The sequence below is a fragment of the Bos mutus genome, chromosome 21 (genome assembly GCF_027580195.1).
Source record: "Bos mutus isolate GX-2022 chromosome 21, NWIPB_WYAK_1.1, whole genome shotgun sequence".
Classification (NCBI taxonomy): Eukaryota; Metazoa; Chordata; class Mammalia; order Artiodactyla; family Bovidae; genus Bos; species Bos mutus.
This window is the reverse complement of record NC_091637.1, coordinates 59,896,096-59,916,119: the sequence shown is the minus strand read 5'-3', so window position 1 is coordinate 59,916,119 and position 20,024 is coordinate 59,896,096. Positions and strand designations below refer to the sequence as shown.

At 51.3% G+C, this 20,024-nt stretch overlaps 1 protein-coding gene across 1 annotated transcript in view; it reads right to left on the bottom strand.

Moving 5' to 3' along the window:
* Nucleotides 1-8,163: 8,163 nt before the first annotated feature.
* The window catches only part of C21H14orf132 (chromosome 21 C14orf132 homolog), a 54,485-nt gene continuing 42,624 nt past the window's right edge, over nucleotides 8,164-20,024 (bottom strand). Inside the window, exon 3 of the mRNA XM_014480788.2 lies at nucleotides 8,164-16,604. Within this exon, the coding sequence (XP_014336274.2) occupies nucleotides 16,380-16,604 (225 nt within the window). The 3' untranslated portion in view covers nucleotides 8,164-16,379. The remainder of the gene's footprint in view (nucleotides 16,605-20,024) is intronic.

Genomic DNA, 20,024 nt, shown 5'->3' with positions numbered 1-20,024 from the left:
CACCTCCTGACTTTTCTTAGATTGCTGTCTTTCAAAAGGCTTAACAATTGTGAATCCTCCGTCTGTCCCTTTGAGAGGTCTGTGGCCCTCTTACAACACAGGAGGGTCTTTCTCAAGGCACTAAAAAGTGATCTTCAGGACGGAGGGGGCTTCTGTCCCCCATTCCCTAGGTTGAGGGGAGATTGCATAGAATTGCCAGCCAGCGGGCACCGCTGGCCTCGGTGCATTTACCCTGATCCCGCCTTTGTGAATTTTCACTTCCATGAGCCGCCCCCCGCCAACACCCTGCTTGTCCCTCGCCTCTCTCCTCCCCCTCCCCCTCGCTTTAGAAGCTGTCACCTCTGGACAAGTCAGAGGGTCCCCGAGGCCCATCGTTACTAAAGAAGCTCTGTTCTCACAGCTTGAACTCCTGCCAGCTCTGTTTGTCTTTGCCAGTTTCCTGACAACTCTCTCTCTAGACAGCCTGCCTTTTCATCCTAGCCCATCCCTAGCTTTATTTTTTTCCTATGACACTGAGTACCATTTGACCTTTTCTTTAATGTTTATTTAAAATATATTTTATCTTTTATTATTATTATTATTTTTGGCTGGGTAGAATGCCATGTGGGATCTTAGTCCCCTAACCACAGATCGAACCTGTGCCCCTCTGCAATGGAAGTGCGGAGTCTTAACCACTGGGCCATCAGGAGGTCCCAGCACCATTTGACATTAAAGGGAAATTGTTCTTCCACTTAAAATACTTCTGACACCAAGTGTATGGGGCTATTTTCCCCATGCAAAATGACTCTTAGAACCTACTGGGTATCCAGTCTTGTAATTTAATTCAATTCTGACACTACCTAGGTTTAGTGTCAAATCCCAGATTTAATGGCTCAGTCCCAAATACTGCCCCCACTGCAGACACCAGTCACAAGTACTGGGTCCCCAGACCCTCCATACTTCTCTCTGACTGGCTGTAAATAGGGGGTTCCCACCACCCCCTTCCTCAGGTTTGATAGTTTGCTAAACTATCAAGGTCACAGAATAACATTTACTGGTTTATCATAAAGCACACTAAACTCCCCAGGTGGTTCCGTGGTAAAGGATCTGCCTGCCAACACAGGAGAGGCAGATTCCATCCCTGGGTCGGGAAGATTCCCTGGAAGAGGAAATGGCAACCTGCTCCAGTATTCTTGCCTGGGAAATCCCATGGACAGAGGAGCCTGGTGGGCTACAGTCCATGGGGTTGCAAAGAACTGGACATGACCGAGTGGCTGAACGCACCCCCACACATAAAGAATGTTATAAAGCATCCAGATGAACAGTTGGATGAACAGGAGCACAGAGCAAGGCCTAGAAGAGTCCGAGGGAGGAGCTCTGTCCCTGTGGAGTTTGGGGTGCACCCCTCCTGGGACATGGATGTATTTATCACCCAGGAAGTTTTCCCACCCCAGTTTGGGGGTGTTTACAGAGGCTTTACCGAGTAGGCAAGATCAATGATGAACTGAGGATGGGGGTGGGTTGGAAAGCTCCAAGCTTCTGATTATGGCTTGGCTTTTCTGGTGATCAGTCCCCATCCAGAAGCCCACCTAGAAACACCCCACTAGAACAAAGGATGCTTCCATCACCCAGGAAGTCCCCAGGGATTTAGGATCTCTGGGTGAGTTGCTCTTATCACTCAGGATGTGACAAGGGTCTTAGGAGTTCTATGTCAGAGACCAGGGACAGAGACCAAATATATATTTTCTTTTATTAAAAAAATATCGGGTTGGCCAAAATGTTCATTCAGGTTTTTCATATGCTATTCTGGATAAATACACATCCATGAAACCATCATCGCCATCAAGGCCATAGATAAATCCACACCTCCCAATGTTTCCTTCATCCCTTTATTATTATTGTTGTTCTTCTTAGTGTTAGAACACTTAACATAAGATCTACCTTCTTAGCAAATTTTAAGTATACAATGCAGTGTTGTTACCGAAAGGGTGTTCTGTGGTCTGGCTGCAAGAGTTCAAAAGCCACACAGGCCAGGCTGGTGGAAAGGAAAGCTTGGTTTTTTGCTTTATTTCAGATGTGGGCAACTGGTTGAAGGGGGTTGTCAGACATCTGTCCAGAGGCCGACTCCACCCCACCCCTGGCTGACAAGCTGTGGTGAGAGCTTTTACAGAAAGATTGGGAAACAGCACAATCAACCCTGCTGGTCTGACCAGCATTGTCTTGGTCGTTTTAAGTCGTTTGAAGTACGGTTAATCTTCAGTTCCAGGGTTTGTTTGTTGGTTCCCATTTCTTTGAGGCCTGTTCTCGGAATCGTGGCAGCTCAGGTCATGGGTACAGTCTGGTCATCACACAGTTAACTTCTCCAGAATACTGATGTTCTAGCATCTGTAAGACAGCTCACAGGATATGGCTCAGAATATTATCTACAGCCCTTGAGAAAGAACTAAAGGTCCTTGACTATGCTTAATGACGACATTCTTATTTAGTCTCCTCTGACGGTTTTCCTTTCATTCTGTATTTTTCACTTCTGTGATTAAGCTTATTCTTTGACTAAAGTTTTCCACAGACCAAAGGCAGGCCCAGGACATGGTGAGGGGGCAAGGACCACAGGTCCTGCTCCGTTTCAGTATTGTTAGCTATAGACACAGATATATTTCTTATGATGTCACAGATCCATTATTTAACTATTCCCTTATTTGTTTCTTATCTCCCATCCCCATGAGAGGGTGCTACACAGACCTTGGTTTGGTCACTTCTGCACCCTTTCTGTCTAGAATAGAGTCTGGCCCACAGTAGGTGCCAGAGAAGGAAATGGCAACCCGCTCCAGGATTCTTGCCTGGAGAATCCCAAGGACTGAGGAGCCTGGCGGACCAGTCCATGAGGTTGCAAAGAGTCGGACACGACCGAGTGACTCGGCAACATAGTTGGTGCTCAGTCATTAATGATCGAATGAATAAGCACATGAACTTCAGGTTTCTTTTCTAAAAACTGGATCTCGGCCTCTCGTCTGGGCTGCCAGCCTGGTAAGGAGACCCTCCTCTGGCTGCCCCTACCCCACAGGCTTCCCACAGTCCACATTTCACACTTTTGTCTTCAGCTGATCCTTTGTACCCTCCCATCCCCCCAAGACAGAGTAGGGGCCTGGCCTCATTCCAGCCCAGACGGAGCCAGGTAGGCGTTGGTTGGGAAAGGCCCATCCAGAATCGAGGCTGGACTGGAAAGTGCTTTGTCAACCTCCAGGGCAGCACCTCTGGAGTGCTGGTTGCCATGGTAGTTAATGTTATTTGTTCAGTTTGCAGAAAAGGCCCCAGCAGGCTGGCTTGTATAAATATTAATCATGGGGATATTTCTGCTGCCCGGGTCAGGCCAGCACCCAGCTGGAACCTGGGCTAACAGGGGCCTGGCCGGGCCAAAGGAAAGATACTCGCAGAGGGTGGGCTCCTGAGCTCCGTAAACAGGCCGCGCTCCCGGAATCACTAGAGGGCCCTTCTGCTTTCCTCGCTTTCCTCCACCCTCAAGCCTCTGATAGCTCCACAGGTGATGTGGGCTGTGGCCCTCCTGCCAGGCACCCAGGTCCCACGGTGTTTTTCATCCCAGCTCTTCTGTTCATTTATTCGCCCATGTATGTGGAGGCATGGCACTGTCCCCACTGGGCCCTGTGGGAGACACAGGGGGAGCCCACAGGAGCCTTTGTCCTCCATGGAGACGGGAGCATGACAGCCCCCCTCCAAAGCGCGCGGCTCCTAGAGGAAATGGAGGAGCTGTGGTTGTTCAAAAGGTTATTTCTTTACAGGCTCAGTGTTGCATCTGGACATTCTGCCCCAGGAAATGCATTATCAGACCATTAAACTATCAAGGCTGATCAGTAGCAGGCAAATAGAATGTGAACAGATGTATTTATCAACCAAATTTGTAAAACCAGAAGTTTACTATGCATGCTGGTAGGGATGGTAGGCAGCGGGCAGTGGGGCGTTTTTTGGTAAAGGCTGGCCTGGCTGCAGGCTTCCCAGGTGGCTCAGTGGTAAAGAATCTGCCTGCCAGCACAGGAGATGCAGGAGACGTGGGTTCAATCCCTGGGGTGGGAAGATCCCTTGGAGAAGGGAATGGCTACCCACTCCAATATTCTTGCCTGGAGAATCCCATGGACAGAGGGGCCTGGCGGACTGCAGTCTATGGGGTCGCAGAGAGTCAGACACAACTGAGCAACGGACCATGCATATACGGCCTGGCTGCTGCCTTTTAAAATGGAAATATAGCAGCTTGGACTGTGGCTGCCTCCTTCACTTGAAAAATCTTGCTGTCTGCCTTCTTCCTTATTTCAAAGTGATGCTCATCCATCTTGAGAACATGGTGTGTTGGGTTGTGTGAAAACTGCTGCTGTCCTCACAGGCTGCACTGTGGGGAGGAAGGCCCCAGGCTACTGGCCCAAGCTGGGGGAGCAGGAGGTGCTGAGGAGATGGTGGGAGGTGCAAGTTTGAAAAGTCAATTCAGGAGTCACTTCCCAGCATCTTGGGAATCCCCTGGTGGCTCAGAGGTAAAGAGTCAGCCTGCACTTTGGGAGACCTGAGTTTGATCCCCGGGTCCAGAAGATCTGCTGGAGAAGGAAATGGCAACCCATTCCAGTATTCTTGCCTGGAAAACTCCCATGCACAGAGGAGCCTGGCGGGCTACAGTCCGTGGGGTTGCAAAGAGTCGGACACGACTGAGTGATTACACTTTCTTTCCTAGCATCCTTGTTCCCTCCTTGTTTCAGAGGCTGTGCTCTTCTCTCTGAGGACCAGACCTGCTTGGGTACAGCCGATGGCAGCCCACAGCCTACCATGACCCTCACCCTGACATTCTGGGCCCTTCAAGCTGGCTTGATGCCCATCACAGCCTTGACCTCCAGGCTCCAGCCTGAACTCTCACCCCCACCCCAGGATCCATGGACCCCTCTGCTATGGACCTGCTGCTCCAGACTTTAAGCTAGGTTGAATTTTGCCTCCTCCAGGCAGCCTTCTGTGATTTATTTGGCTTTGCCCCCTTAGAAGCCTGTGCAGACTTACATTTGGAACCCCTTCTTTCGCTTGGCTCACTCAGCTGTGGGGCAGTTGACAGGCTGTCAGCTGGGACAGAGGGGTGCCTGGGCTCTGGGCTCCCTTCCTCAGGCAGGCTAACCTCATTCTGCAGGGCTCCCAGGTCATCAGGAGAGAAAGCTGTAAACCTTCCCGAGGCCTATGCCCAGGACTGGCCCAGTGTCCATCCCATCAAACTCTCTTGGTGGACACAGGTCACAAGGCCAGTCCATAGAGTCACATGTTGGGGAGACAGGGCCCCCCACCCGAATAGGGCAGCTGTGAAGTCACACTGGGAAAGGAGCTGGCATGCAGGCATGGGAATATTTCCTGGCCCTTTCTGCATCTCCCACAAGCAGTCAACATGGGTTTCCCTGAAGAGCAGCCTGGGGGAGAGGATCGCAGTGTGGTGTGAAGCGAGTTAGTCTGCCCTTTCCTCCCCTGGCTGCGGGGTTCAGAGCAGCAGTGGCCAGGCCTGCCTGGTGGGCAGGTAACCCGTGTTGCCAAGCTCAGAAGGGCCCCACACTCGGTTTTATGCCCCTGCAGTCGCCATCTTGAAATTCTTCATAACTCTGAACAAGAGCTCTGCATTTTCACTCTACAATGGGTTCTTCAAATGAGGTAACTGGACCTGAGCATGGCAGGTGTTGGTTATCTGCTCAGCGCTGAATGACCCTGCTCTGGGCGGGCTCTTCCTGCTAGACAGAGACTAGAAGAGCTGGAACCAGTCCAAGGTGATGGTTGAGGGAGGGGGATACTCTGCAGCCCAAGGCTTCCCAATCAAAAGAGCCTGAAACTCGAGCCATGAATCTTTTGACTGGTCTGCCCCCTCCTGTGACGGCCCCATGGGTAGCCCCTCCTATATTTTAGGATGTCTGGATGACCTCAATGCATGCTCAGTCACTCATGTCTGACTCTTGGCAACCCCATGGACTGTAGCTCAGCTATCCATGGAATGGACTCTGTCCATGGAATTTTCCTGGCAAGAACACTGGAGTGGTTTGCCATTTCCTACTCCAGGAGATCTTCCTGACCCAGGGATTGAACCCTTGGCTCTTGCATCTCCTACGTTGGTAGGCAGATTCTTTACCACTAGCACCACCTGGGAAACCAAGAAGCCACTGGAACTGCTCCCAGCTGTGCACCCGGGAGACTCGGGATGGAAAAACCAGAATACTGACCCTAGACAGCTGACGTTCACGTCAGATGCATGACTCAGTGCGCCTAGACCCTGGCATCTTCCAGTCCATACAAAAGTGCTGAATGTATTAACTTGAAATGTCTGGTTTTCTTTAATCAGTGTTAATCTTTTGATGTTCGACTACCTGGTTTTCACAGCAAAAATTCCTGTTTATCCTGGCTCTCCCCTCACCTCTTCAGAGAAGTCCCTCCGGGTATCTTAGAGGCTTTCTTCCAGGCTTGAGTCCTCACTTTTGTCTGCTAAATAACACATACTTCTCAACTTTTAGGTTGTACATTTTTTCCAATCGACAAGGTGACAACAGAACCTACTTAAAACAACTGCTGTGGAGATCGGATGAGCTAATATACACGGAAAGAGCTCAGAACTGCACAGAACACCTAGTCAGGGCTGCATGTTTGCTGTTACCAGTGAATGAATGAATAAAGCTGCTACATACCTGCACACTCACTGTGCCAAGTCGTGCTGAAATTTACTGGGCTGGGCCTTCACATACCATTCATTTATTACCTGCATGTCTGTTTCGTGTTTACCATGAGCCTGGCACTGTGCTAGGTGTGGGGATAAAAAATTGAGTAAGATAAATTTTGCTCACAGATGACTCAGAGTGGGGAAACTGATGGGTGAGTGAATGTAGCTTCTGTGATTCGCTGCAGGTGATGTGGTGAGGGGGAGGTGTGGGATAGGGGAGGAGGGACTCTGTTCTGCCTGGGAAGTGGCGGGAGGCAGAAATGCTTCTGGGATGGGGGGCTCCGAGTAGCTCCAGTCCTTTATGTCTCATCACAGAATGAATTCAGCGAGAGGCAAAATGATACATAAGAAGTGATTCATTAGAAAAGGATGCTCGTGCTTTCCAGGTGGTGCAGTGGTTAAAGAACCTGCCTGTCGATGCAGGAGATGCGAGAGACATGGATTTGATCCCTGGGGTCAGGAAGATCCGCTGGAGAAGGAAGTGGCAATCCACTCCAGTGTTTTTGCCTGGAGAATCCCATGGACATAGGAGCCTGGTGGGCTACAGTCCATGGGGTCACGCAGAGTTGGACACGACTGAGCACACACACCCATGAGGTTTATAAGGGGGTGGGCAAGAGAGTGGGGCCCTGAGAACTTTGTGGGCTATGGTTTTATAATCAAAGGAAAAGTGGGGAGGAGGAGAAGACCACCTCTCCCTCCTTCTTGAGCAGACGTCACCCTTCCAGAGCTCACCCTTCCTCATCAGCTCCTCCTCCCTGTCCTCCTTGTTTCTTGTCTCTACAAGGTCAAACTGAGTCTGCCATGGCACAGTTCAGTTCAGTCGCTCAGTCATGTCCGACTCTGCGACCCCGTGAATCGCAGCACGCCAGGCCTCCCTGTCCATCACCAACTCCCGGAGTTCGCTCGAACTCACGTCCATCGAGTCGGTGATGCCATCCAGCCATCTCATCCTCTGTCGTCCCCTTCTCCTCCTGCCTTCAATCTTTCTCAACATGGCACAGTGGAAATGAGCAAAAAGGCAGTGGGCTGGGCCCAAATCGTGAGTCGTATGGTTTCAGTGTAATGTCACCTTTTGCTTACACTTTTGTTTTTAGTTTCTGCAGAGAAACCTGTCGCAGGAATCATTAACTTACTGGCCTCCTGGGCAGGAGGTGGGTCTCAGGCCACCATCGTTTTACTGTTCTGGGGGGCATGACTCCTGCTCCTGTTGCATAGTGTTGTGGTTAAGCAAACCTGCTTTCTTGAGTGATCATTAGTTTACGGGGTCTCCCATGCTTTTTCCTTTATCTATGATCCCTTAGTGGGGCTGACTATGTAATCACCTACCTTTCCCCTTTACTCTGTCCCTATGAGAAGGAGCACAAGAAGGGAGGCGACACTGGTGGTGAACCTCTCAAAGATGAGTCGACAGCATCCTTCAGACAAAGCACAGGTTGGATTCAGACACAGAGGAATTAACTGTTTTCTTTTTTTAATTATCATAATAGAAAACGACAACAACAGCAACCGTGCCAATGGTCAAAGGGACACAATTCCACGTGGCCACATTGTTTACATCCATTAAGGTTATAGGTTTTGAGTCCAAAGAGCACATGGAAACCCTACATTAAGAAAGAGCCTTTTCACTGTAGTAAAAGTTAGTGATCCCACTGTGAAGCCCGGGGGGCTTCAGTAGCAAAGGACTAAAAGAATAGTTAAAATACCTTTTTATTAAGTAAACTACTTACATGTACAAGTTGAATATGAAAACATTAGTAAGACACAGAAATATTTCCAATTTTCTCGGCATGAAGAATTGGCATCTGGACAGTGGCTAGTTCCAAGAATAAGGTTTAAAACTTTAAATAGTAGAAACTTTAAACAGTAGAAAGAGTGTTAGTGTGGTTTCAACTGGGGGACACAGGGTGAGAAAAGATCAGAAACAAGCGAGGATGTAGATTTGTCCGAGTCTGTTAGCCAGCTCCCTCATCTCCACCCCTTCTAAGATTTTCCCCGAGAAGCATCTCTCAGATAGACTGATGAGGGGTCGGGTACCTCAGGGTCCGGAGACTCACAGTTACTGGCTAAGGGGGGGGACACGGGACAAGCTCAGCCTCACTGTCACATCCACTTTGTAGAGCGCTCCATCCAGGGTGACTCCCCATGAAAGCCCAAGACAATGGAAAGCAAGAGGACGTGGATTTTCGAACAACTTGCTAGATTCCAATTCGTTGCCTTCCAACTGGAATTTTTTTTTTTTAACTTGAGGCAGCAACCCTGATCACTTCTGTAGCTCAGAAGACCTTTGATTTATTCAATGACTCACAGTCAGGGAAAGAGGCGCTTTGGAAGATTCCCATAGCTGGGAACTAGAGAAGGCGTGGCCCAGTGCTGGGTTTCCCAACCTCAGCATGATCGGCACTTGGGGGGATGGACACTTCCTTGTCCCGGGGGCTGGTCAGCGGCACCCCTGGCTTCCACCCACTAGGTGCTATCAGAGCACACCGCCCCCCCCCTCCCGCCCCGCCATATCATGAAAATCAAACCTGTCTCCAGACATTGCCAATGGTCCTTTGGGAGATGAAACTGCTCCCAGATGAGAACCACAGTCCTAGTGGTTGAGAAACTTCATAGATAGAAGCCCTGGGCACCAGACCCCACTCTCCTGCTCATCAGGGTGGCCTGGCAATGCTCCCAAGCCTCTGGGAGACTGTTTCCTCGAGAAAGTGTGAAAGTTCAGAAGCTGCCTTCCTGCCAGCTTACAGAGCCCGGGTCAGAACCATCTGGATTGCTGGGACAATACTTTAAACTACACTGATGTTGTTCAGTTGCTCAGTCGTGTCTTGACTCTTGGCGACACCACCGACGGTGGCACACCAGGCTCCCCTGTCCTTCACTATCTCCCGGAGTTTACTCAAATTCCTTCCATTGAGTCAGTGATGCTATCTAACCACCCCATCCTCTGCTGCCCTTTAACCTATACACGTGGTGATTCTCTGGTTCATAATGACATTGGGGGAAAGAGAGCTGATGAAACTGACACTGAGGCCCCTGGTGGCCGCTCACCACGTGGAGGGGGCTCGGTGGTGGGGAGGGCTCTGGATCCCCCCAGCAGTCACAGATTCCCTGTGGATGTGCCTCATACATCTGTCAGGACTTCTTCCCAAGGCAGCAGCGGTCTCAAACCTCCTCCTGGGAAGGCGGGAAGTCAGCTTGCAAAAGGGCCCAGGAGCAGATGAAAGGCTTCACCCGACAGCTGGCTGGAGAGGTCTGGGCAGGCATGAGTGCGCACAGTGGTCAAAAAGCAGGGGCCCGCACATGCTGGGAACTGGGCAGCCCGACCAACCTCTCCAAGGGCTTTCTCTGCCTTTATTCTCTATCTTGACAAAAAATATACAACTTTTACCATGACTCAGAACAAGCCATGCGGACTTATATTCCAAAATTTACATAGTCAGTTTTAGGTACTCTTAACCATTCATTCCGGAGAAGGCAAGGGCAACCCACTCCAGTACTCTTGCCTGGAAAATCCCATGAATGGAGGAGCCTGGTAGGCTGCAGTCCATGGGGTCGCTAAGAGTCGGACACGACTGAGCGACTGACTTCACTTTCACTTTTCACTTTTCATTCATTGGAGAAGGAAATGACAACCCACTCCAGTGTTCTTGCCTGGAGAATCCCAGGGATTGCGGAGCCTGGTGGGCTGCCGTCTATGGGGTCGCACAGAGTTGGACACGACTGAAGCGACTTAGCAGCAGCAGCAGCAACCATTCATTCCATTGCAGTCCCAAGAGCCGCTGTCTTCTCACTCTGGGAGGAACGTTCCTCCCTGTAGTCACTATGGTCTGCACTGTTTTGCCCCTGCCCACCTCCATCCTCCCATTCAAATAAAGGGCAAGAAAATGCTCAAGGTCTGATCTCCAGAAGCTACTTGCTGGGGATACCCAGCCACCACTGAATAACTCTGATTTCCTGGGTTTCTTGGAGGGGCTTCTTTTTCCACTTGGAGATTTTTGACTCCAGCCCCATGCACTCCCAGTGCTCCGTCCCCTGGCTCTCCTCCACCCTCTCACTGCTGACCAAGACCAGGGCCCCATGGAGCAGGCGGGGCAGGACGGGCGCACACGGGACAGCCAGGCTCCCGCTGCTCCCTCGGGCCAGGGGCGCAGCTCCCAGGGCGTCTGCATCAGGACAACCCAGCACATCCGGGACTTGCTCTGTGTGTGTGTGGGGGTGTGTGTGTGTGTGTGTGTGTGTGTGTGTGTTAGCTGCTGTCACGTCCGACGCTTGTCAACCCCATGGACTATGGCACACCAAGCTCCTCTGTCTATGGGATCTTCCATATTTATTTTTTGGGCAGACCCAGATACAGAATCTCCCAGTCAACGGGTATGGCTGTTTCAGAGCTTCTAGCGCTCAGGGACAGAATTCTCAGAAGGGTGATTAATTCCCCATTCCTGCTTCACTGCCCTGGAAGATGCCACATGTCTGCACTCCAGGGATCAGAGCTTTTCCTTCCATTTGTAAAGGCTTTTGCTCCTGAGACTCGGGGAGGGGATTGGGGGGAAGTGAGGAGGTGTTAGGGTGGTGGGTTGCTCCAAGGCAGGGCTTGGCCTTGGATATGGTCCAGAAGATCGATGTCCAGGCCATCCAGACCCTTCCAGACACGTTTACAGGCTGATATGCTTTAAGTGCCAGAGTTGGTTTTGGCAGCTATTGCTATTGTTTAGACTGTAGCCCACCAGGCTCCTTTGTCCATGGGATTTCTCAGGCAAGAACACTGGAGTGGAGTGCCATTTCCTTCTCCAGGGGATCTTCCTGACCCAGGGATCAAACCCGGGTCTCCCGCATTGCAGGCAGACTCTTTACCATCTGAGCCATGATGGAAGCCCCAGAGGACAGTCAAAGGGGCAACGGGGGCCAGATAACAGCTGGCTGAGAACACGATGGACACCCATCCCGAGGCTGGGGGCAGGGAATCTGGGTTCCCCCAGTGATCCCGGGCGAATGCACGAGACCCGCAGCCTGGCATCCATCCAGGGGCCTGTCAGCTCTCCATTAATTTACAGCCTGGCCCCAGCTGACCTCCCGAGAGTCCTGATTAAACACTCTCTAAGGCCTCCAGCTGCTGCGAGATTCTGAGACTGACAAATACCTGTGCACGGCTGTCTGTCCCTTTCTAGGACTTCCATCGAAATCCATGCTCTAGGACCAGCAGAGCCCAGCCTCAGAGGCCTATGGAGGTTGCTCCATCCCAGAGGGCTCCTCACAGAGGGTGTGGATGCAGGGAGACGTGAGGTAACCAGCAAGCCTGATCACAGCTCCTCAGCCACACAGCCTGGCCTCAGCTTCCTCTACAAAAAAAAATGACAGTGATCCCCGTGCACGTCTCTGCACCCTCACCCCTGCCGAGGGATGATTGGAGAAGTAAATTAGATATGGCTCACAGCACAAGGAAGGTGTGTAGGCTGACAGCAGGAAAAATAATCACGGTTAATGGTATCACTATTAATAAGGAGAGAAGGTCAGTTTCCTGCAGGAGGAGAGGACCGTTTGTCTGGAAGGAGTCAGGCTGCAGTGCAGACAGCGGCCAAGTCTCCCCAGTCTCCAAGGACAGCTTCCAAGGGATGCTAGTGGGCTGGCAGGCAGCCAGGCCTTCCATTTAGAACAAGCTGGGAAGTGGCCTGTGTCTCTCGAGCCCAGCGGTACTTACTAGCCAGTTCTCCCCTTGGATCCCGGGGGACTCCCTAAAGGAGAAACGAGCTTCTTGCTCTGGGGCATAGATGGGTAGATGGGGCCAAGGGAGCCTCATTTGCCTCTTGACCTTGGACCCAGAGAAAGGGCAGTGATGACAAAGCGGGAACCTGCAGAGCGATAGTCTCCCCCAGGGCCTACGAATCCCCTGAGGACACGCCCGGCTCCAGTGTCCTCTGGCTTGGCTGCTCCTCCAAAGCTCCAGGGACCGCAGCTCCTGCCCTCCTAAATCAAGTGTTGCTGTGCGCGGTGAGACGCAAGCACACACAGGTGTGGGATGTGGGACGCTCACAGCTTGCCGAGGGGAAGTGGAGGGGCACGGGGAGAAGTACAGAGAACATTCCAGAAAAGGTAGGACGCCTCCTCCGAGGAGCAGCCACTGAAGAGGCAAGTTCCTCCTTCCTCACCATGGGCCTGTCAAGCCAGGGTGGGCTCAGGAGCCAGCCTCACCTGGGAGAAGCCAGAACAGGAGCCCCAGAACAGAGTCCAAGGGAGAAGCATCCGTCCCCCTTGCTCAGGAGAGTCTTGGCACTCAGCAGAAAGCCTGAGCCCGGGGTTGGGGCCCAACCTGCAGTGCCGACCGTCCCAGGATTGTCCTTATCAATTCTGGCTGTGTGAGCCCCTCCTCGTGTGGGCCCCACTGTGGGGCTCTGAGTCAGGGCCCTTCTGTGTGTGTCCTGAGAACACTGGTCTCTGGGTGCTTCTCTGGCCAAGGAAAGAGACTTGAGTTCAACTTAAAGAGGCGGGCAGGCAATAGGGACCCCCTTCCCAAGGAGGCTGAGCATGTTCCAGCCCAGGATGGTCAGACACTTCCACCTGCAGAGGTCAGAGCCGGCCAGGCCATACCACAACGTGGGACCTCGGGAAATGGCCTCTAGAGACTCGGCCTGGTTTAAAGGTGCCTGGAGATGCCACACAGCCACTAAAGGCTGCATGGTGTTCCAGAAAGAGCCTGGCTTTGGGACCAGATAGTTCAGGTTCATCTTGATCGTCACTTTGCTGCTGTGGCCTCAGGCAAGTTACTCCACTTCTCTGAGCTTCTGATCCCTTATCTGTATTTCGGGACAATGATGTGGAGTAATGCCTACATGCTCAGTCACTTCAGTCATGTCTGACTCTTTGCAACCCCAGGGACTGTAGCCTGCCAGGCTCCTCTGTCCATGGGATTCTCCAGGCAAGGATACTGGAGTGGGTTGCCATGCCGTCTTGCAGGGGGTCTTCCTGACCCAGGAATTGAACCCGCATCTCTTAGGTGTCCTGCATTGGCTGGTGGGTTCTTTACCACTAGCGCCACCGAAGGTAATGGTGAAGATTACATCTGTGCCTGTTAACAGGGCACAAGGCTTGGACAGACTCAAGCAATACGGCCTTTACTTAACATCAAAGACAGAATCCCTTCTGTGGCCAGAGGGAGAAGACAGCGCACTCTGGCTGGAAATTAACAGGCACGTCAATCCCCAATGTTATCTGAGTAAAGTTGGAAAAAAATAAACAAAATCATAGGAGATGGAGTGGGCTGACCCTGGGTAAGACACTGCGATCCATACGGATGTCAAGTTTGCGCGAGAAGGTCCCTGAAACTCCTGATCATCTCTGGCCCTGACATTAAGAAGAGAGAGAGACTTGAAAGTTGAATTTAACTAACATTCTCGTCAGGGGAAAGAAAACCTTCATAGGAGAGACTGCCATGCCCAGAAACACCCAGGGACCATGGGGCCCCCCAGGGCTGCCCTGGAAGGCTGGAGGCCTCCTTAGAGCTAAAGGTCAACCTTTCCACTCTTCCCCTCTCCTCCCCGTGTTACCAACATAGAACCTTCTCTCCCAGGGCCATCCCCACAGGCCCTTTGAGTACAGGGAGCCGCTACCTACCTCGGACAGGGCTGCAGGCTTCCAGGGAACGCGGGTTCAGAAGGCAAAGAATGGGGGTGTTTGGACGGGAGTGAGCCCCATGAAGACAGCTTGTCTCCCCAACCCTGGCTCTGGACTTCACTCCTTGGGTTTGCTCATGAAGACATGTGTCTATCTAATGAAGACCTTGCTCACGGGGCAGGCAGGGCCCAGGCCTTGACAGAGAGAAGGTTACTGGAGAAGCATCTGAGATGCTGTGCTCGAAACGGCCATCCCCGAGCCCTGCCTCTAAGCTGGTCCTACCTGCAGACGGCGAGGCCCGCTCTGCTCAGCGGTTCCACAAAGAGTCCAGAGAGGCGGTGCAACATCCCTTCTCCCAATCCCCAAAGGCCACGCTAATGCTCAGCGCTCATGACTGCCACTTGAGCTGCAGGTCAAGTGAAGGTCAAAGCCATCTGGAGGTCAGGCTGGTAACCCCATTAATGCAGTAGCTCGGGGCCAACCTCCCAGAGACGAAAGCGGCCGCCTCCGGACATTTAAGATGTCCCTTCACCTGTCATCAAGAACATTCTTTTCTCCTGACACCACAGCGACGAATTCAGCCTTCTTTTTTTTTTTTTTTTTTATAATTGTCCCCAAATACGCATATGGGCTTCTTTACCAGTCTTTGAAGTTTCTCAGCCTCCAAGAGGGAGTTTATGCCATCTCTTTCCTTTTGTACAACTGCAGGCAGGAAGCAAAGAAAAAGCCACTCTGGGCTTGTGGGCAAGCCAGCCTGTGTCCTAGCTCCCCCTACTCTTGGGGGGACAGGGAGGGCTGTCTTGGGGAAGGGGGTGCTTTGCCATGGACTTTCCTAAGGACGGAAGAAAAGCGAGTCCTTTGCTGTGTGAATCTCCTCCAGCACATGGATGTACTCAAAAGGCCGAGAGGCCTGTGGTCTTACTGAGAGGGCTCCCAGGCTAGCCAGAATTCCCCAGCCACTGATTTTTAAGCATATCAGGAAACTGACTCAGGCAGATCACAAGAGTGCATGGTAGCCTAGTGGAGTTTAAAGTGTGTGGGTGTCTTAACGCCCTGCCCACCCTGCACACAGCTTCAGAACCATCTGGATAGTCTCTCCCCACCCAGGGCAGCTGAGAAGGCAGGAATGTACTCAAGAAAGGGCTGAGGTGGGGCAGAGACAGCCTTGAATCACAGTCAGGAAACGTCTCTCCTGCTCTGACCCCTGCCGTTCCATACTCTGGGACCACAGGCAAGTCACGCCCCTCTCTCTCCCACCCACCAATTCACGAGATGCACAGACCTCATCTCTAGAGTTCCGTGACTTCTGAGAGAAGAAAGAGCCTCTTGAGCGGGTAGCCAGCATCCACCTGGCAAGTCTAATTTTTAAAGGCGCCTAATCTTTACAAAGGTGAGAAAGTCCATCCAGCAGATAAAAATCACCATCACTACCACCCCTGAGATCCACGTCACCAGGAATTCCCCCATCCTTGGGTTTCATAAGGGGTCAGGTGACTGGCATCAAAGACGCCATTTCCAAGTCAAAGGAGGAATGTTCTATGACATTTCCAGGGATCACCACGGATATTCCGAGGGGCCGAGTGAGAAACCAGATTGGGGTGGAAACACTCGGGTGCTGAAGGCCTCCCTTGCCCCAGCACCCCACAACCCGGGTGTGATATTAATACGTTTGCGTAAAAACGAGACACGTGAGTGATGATTCAGTGCCAGCAAGGGATCATCCAATCATGTCTGTATTTTAAACCAAACTTGACTGCTCCCTCCGGTCTCATGTTCGGGGAATGCAGTTTCAAGAATTTTCCAACCTGTTCCCCGAAGGTTTTGCCTTGTCGTGCCTCCAGGGGCTGGATGCCCAGGCTTCCACATTTTCTGGATCAGCAGAACCACAGCAGGGGGTTTTTGAAATCGGGGCTGCTTGGGGTAAATTCCGATGCATGGTCGCTCCGCTTGAGAGGCTGTGCTCCCGGTCAGAACTCCTGGTTCTAGAACATGGGTGCGGTCACAGGCCAGTGGGGACTGCGCCCGCGGTGAGCCCAGCGCAGGCGAGCCGGCCCGGAGCTCCCGTGTCTCAGAAGGTGAAGGCGTACACCACCCCCACCACCACGATGTTCCCCAGTGTCGCTATGATGGCGATCCAGAGCAGCACAGCGTCGTTGGAGGACCTGGGCGGCTCCTCCGGCTGCCCTTGGCCGTTGGAGGCCGCGTGCACGTTGGTGGAGGAGTTAAAGAGGGAGTACTCGGTGCTGAAGTCCTCATTGGGCGAGTCCATGAAGGCGCCTCCCATCATGGGGAGCTGGGAAGAAGGAGAGAGAGAGAATTAACCAGGGCCTGGGGCTGGAGGGCCGCCCGCAGAGGGGAGGGTGGCTGGTCCCGCAGCCCCGCGTGAAGATAAAGCCCTAAACCAGGCTTTGCGTCTGGCCCTTAAATAAACGACAGCGCGTCTTTTCAGCTAGAAAAAGGAGCGCTCACAGCAACCTTTTGAGGCAGACGTTCACGGCAACCTTGCAGGTGACAATCCCATGGCTAGTTGGCAATTCACTGGGACGTACAGACCCTCCCTCTCTAAACACCAGCCCCCAGCCCCCGGACAGCACACATCCGAACATGTCTTTATTCTTCTCCTAACTGTAAAAATAATATGGGCTCAGCACAGAACATTAAGAAAATACAAAAGGAGAGGAAAAAAGAGAATCGCAATTTCACCACTTTGGGATAAACAATATTGTGAAATTTTCCTTTCCAATTTTGTGTGTGTGTGTGTGTATGAGAGAGAAAACATTTAAACATGTTGTTTTATACTCCTGTATTAAAAAGCCTATCAAAATGCGATTTTACAGTTGTATAATATTCTATCCTAAATACAAGCCATAATTTAATAATTTCCCCAGAACTGGAGATTTAGGAATTTGAATGTTTTCCTATTATAAATATGGCAAACCTAGACAGTGTGTTAAAAAGCAAAGATATCGCTTTGCCGACAAAGGTCAGGACAGTCAAGGCTATGATCTTTCCAGTAATCATGTAAGGACGTGAGAGTTGGACAATAAGGAAGGCAGAGCGCCGAAGAATTGATGCTTTTGAACTGTGGTGTTGGAGAAGACTCTTGAGTCCCTTGGATAGCAAGGAGATCTAACCAGTCAATCTTAAAGGAAATAAACCCTGAATACTCTTTGGAAGGACTGATGTTGAAGCTGAAGCTCTAATACTTTGGCCATCTGATCCAAATAGCTGGTCATTGGAAAAGACCCTGATGCTGGGAAAGACTGAAGGCAGGAGGAGACGGGGGTGACAGAGGGTGAGATGGTTGGACGGCATCACTGATTCAATGGACAGGAACTTGGGCAAACTCCGGGAAATGGTAAAGGACAGGGAGGCCTGGCGTGCTGCAGTCCATGGGGTCACGAAGAGTTGGACACGACTTGGTGACTGAACAGCAACAACATCCTTGTTCATACACTTGGGCATCCACACAGGCTTGCATGTGCATATTTATTTTTTGGAGCAGACCCAGATACAGAATTTCCCAGTCAATGACTGTTTCAGAGCTTCTAGTACTCAGGGACAAAATTCTCAGAAGGATGACTAATTCCCCTCAGAAGAATGACTAAAGTAAAGGATGCTTTACTGCCCAGGAAGATGCCACATGTTTGCACTCTAGGGATCAGAGCTTCTCCTTCCATTTGTAAAGGCTTTTGTTCCTGAGACTTGGTGACGGGGTGGCAGGGGAGGGGGGGTGTTGTGGAGGTGGGTTGCTCAAGGGGAGGGCTTGGCCCTGGATACGGTCCAGAAGATCAATGTCCAGGCCGTCCAGACCCTTCCAGACACATTTACAGACTGATATGCCTTAAGTCCCAGAGTTGGCTTTGGCAGCTACTATCATTGTTTAGACTGCAGTCTACCAGACTCCTCTGTCCATAGGATTTCTCAGGCAAGAATACTGGAGTGGGATGCCATTTCCTTCTCCAGGGGATATTCCCGACCCAGGGATCAAACCTGAGTCAGCCATATTGGCAGGTGGGTTCTATATCACTGAGCCACCAGGGAAACCCCTTGGCAACTTTTAGGCCCATAATAAACTTTTTTTAATGGCACATCAATGAATGAGCACTAGACAGTTAAGCCTTCCTTGGATAACATTTACCGAGCTATTACTACTACTGCCCATACAGAGACCCAGCTATGGTCAGGGAATGTGTTGGAGATCTTAAAACACTCTCATTTAATCATTTAGTTTCCAACTGCAGTGTACCATGGTACCCCTATTTCACAGATGGGTAAGTAGGGTCAAGACCACTGCACTCATCTGTGCTGGGGTCAAGTCGGAGACCAGTCAGACACACTGGTTGGGGGTCAGGGTGCTTCCTGTTATATCCACAGCCTTCCCCATTCCTGGATCAGACTCAGTACTGGGTCTTGGCACAGTCACTACCCCCTGGGACCATGCTCCAGTGGGGATGTGTGTACTGCCTGGAGGAATGATGGGAGCAGAGCAGGGACTGCCTCATTCAGCCATTCGTCTGACTTGTACTGCTGCTGCTGCTGCTGCTAAGTCGCTTCAGTCGTGTCCGACTCTGTGCGACCCCATAGACGGCAGCCCACCAGGCTCCACTGTCCCTGGGATTCTCCAGGCAAGAATACTGGAGTGGGCTGCCATTTCCTAGGGACTATTAATTAGGGGCCACAGTTCTAGACTCTGCAGCAGTAAGCCAGATCAGGGAGGCCCCTGCTTCTGGGGGTCCACGTTCTGGGCTGGGGATGAGAGCAGGAAAGGGGAAGGAGCAAAAAAGAGGGGCAGGAGGGAGGGATGGAATAAAAAAGAAGGAATATCTGAGAGGAACCCGAACCATTAGCGAATTCACACTGAGAGGCTACTTGCAGGCAGTTCTGTGTGCCGCCTGCTCCGAATCTCAGTGGCCTCTTTTTAAAGGATGCCCCATGACTGGGGCAACGGGTGCTTTTGAGCATCTGCGTGGGCTGCAAAGAGCAGCCTTTGACTGGCTCACACTCAGAGGAGCTCGGCATTTCATCCACAGCACAGCTTGGTCCTTTATTTAGGTGGGGACCAGACAGGTGTCAATCTGGGAGCTGTAGTGACAAACACAGGCCACCAGGGGGCGACCAGGAGAGGCCTCCTGCTGATCCTTGAAAGGGGCGGGCGGCAGGGTGGCGCTGCAGGTCACAGCGGTGAGTTCACTTTGTGAGAATTTATCTGGGGCTGCATTTATACTCGGGTCCTCCTTTCTTAGACCTTGCAGTTCTATTTCTAGAACTTTATCCTAGGGAAACAATTATACCAAAGATACACAAAGATGTTGTCTAAATATTACACAAAATGTTCAGTGGAGGGAATTAAATAAATTCTGGTGTATCTATCCAGCAGATTACACAGTCTTAATGATACAGACCTATACACAGGTCAAGTAAAATACAGATAACACAATAACATTATACATGGTATTAACAGTATGATATTTTTGTAAAAGTATTTATACATGTATGTGTGTGTGTGTATTAGTTGCTCAGTCATGTCCGACTTTTTGCAACACCATAGACTGTAGCCCACCAGGCTCCTCTGTCCATGGGGATTCTCTAGGCAAGAATACTGGAATGGGTCGCCATTCCCTTCTCCAGGGGATGTTCCCAACCCAGGGATCAAACCCAGGTCTCCCACATTGCAGGCAGATTCTCTACCGTATGAGACACCAGGGAAGCC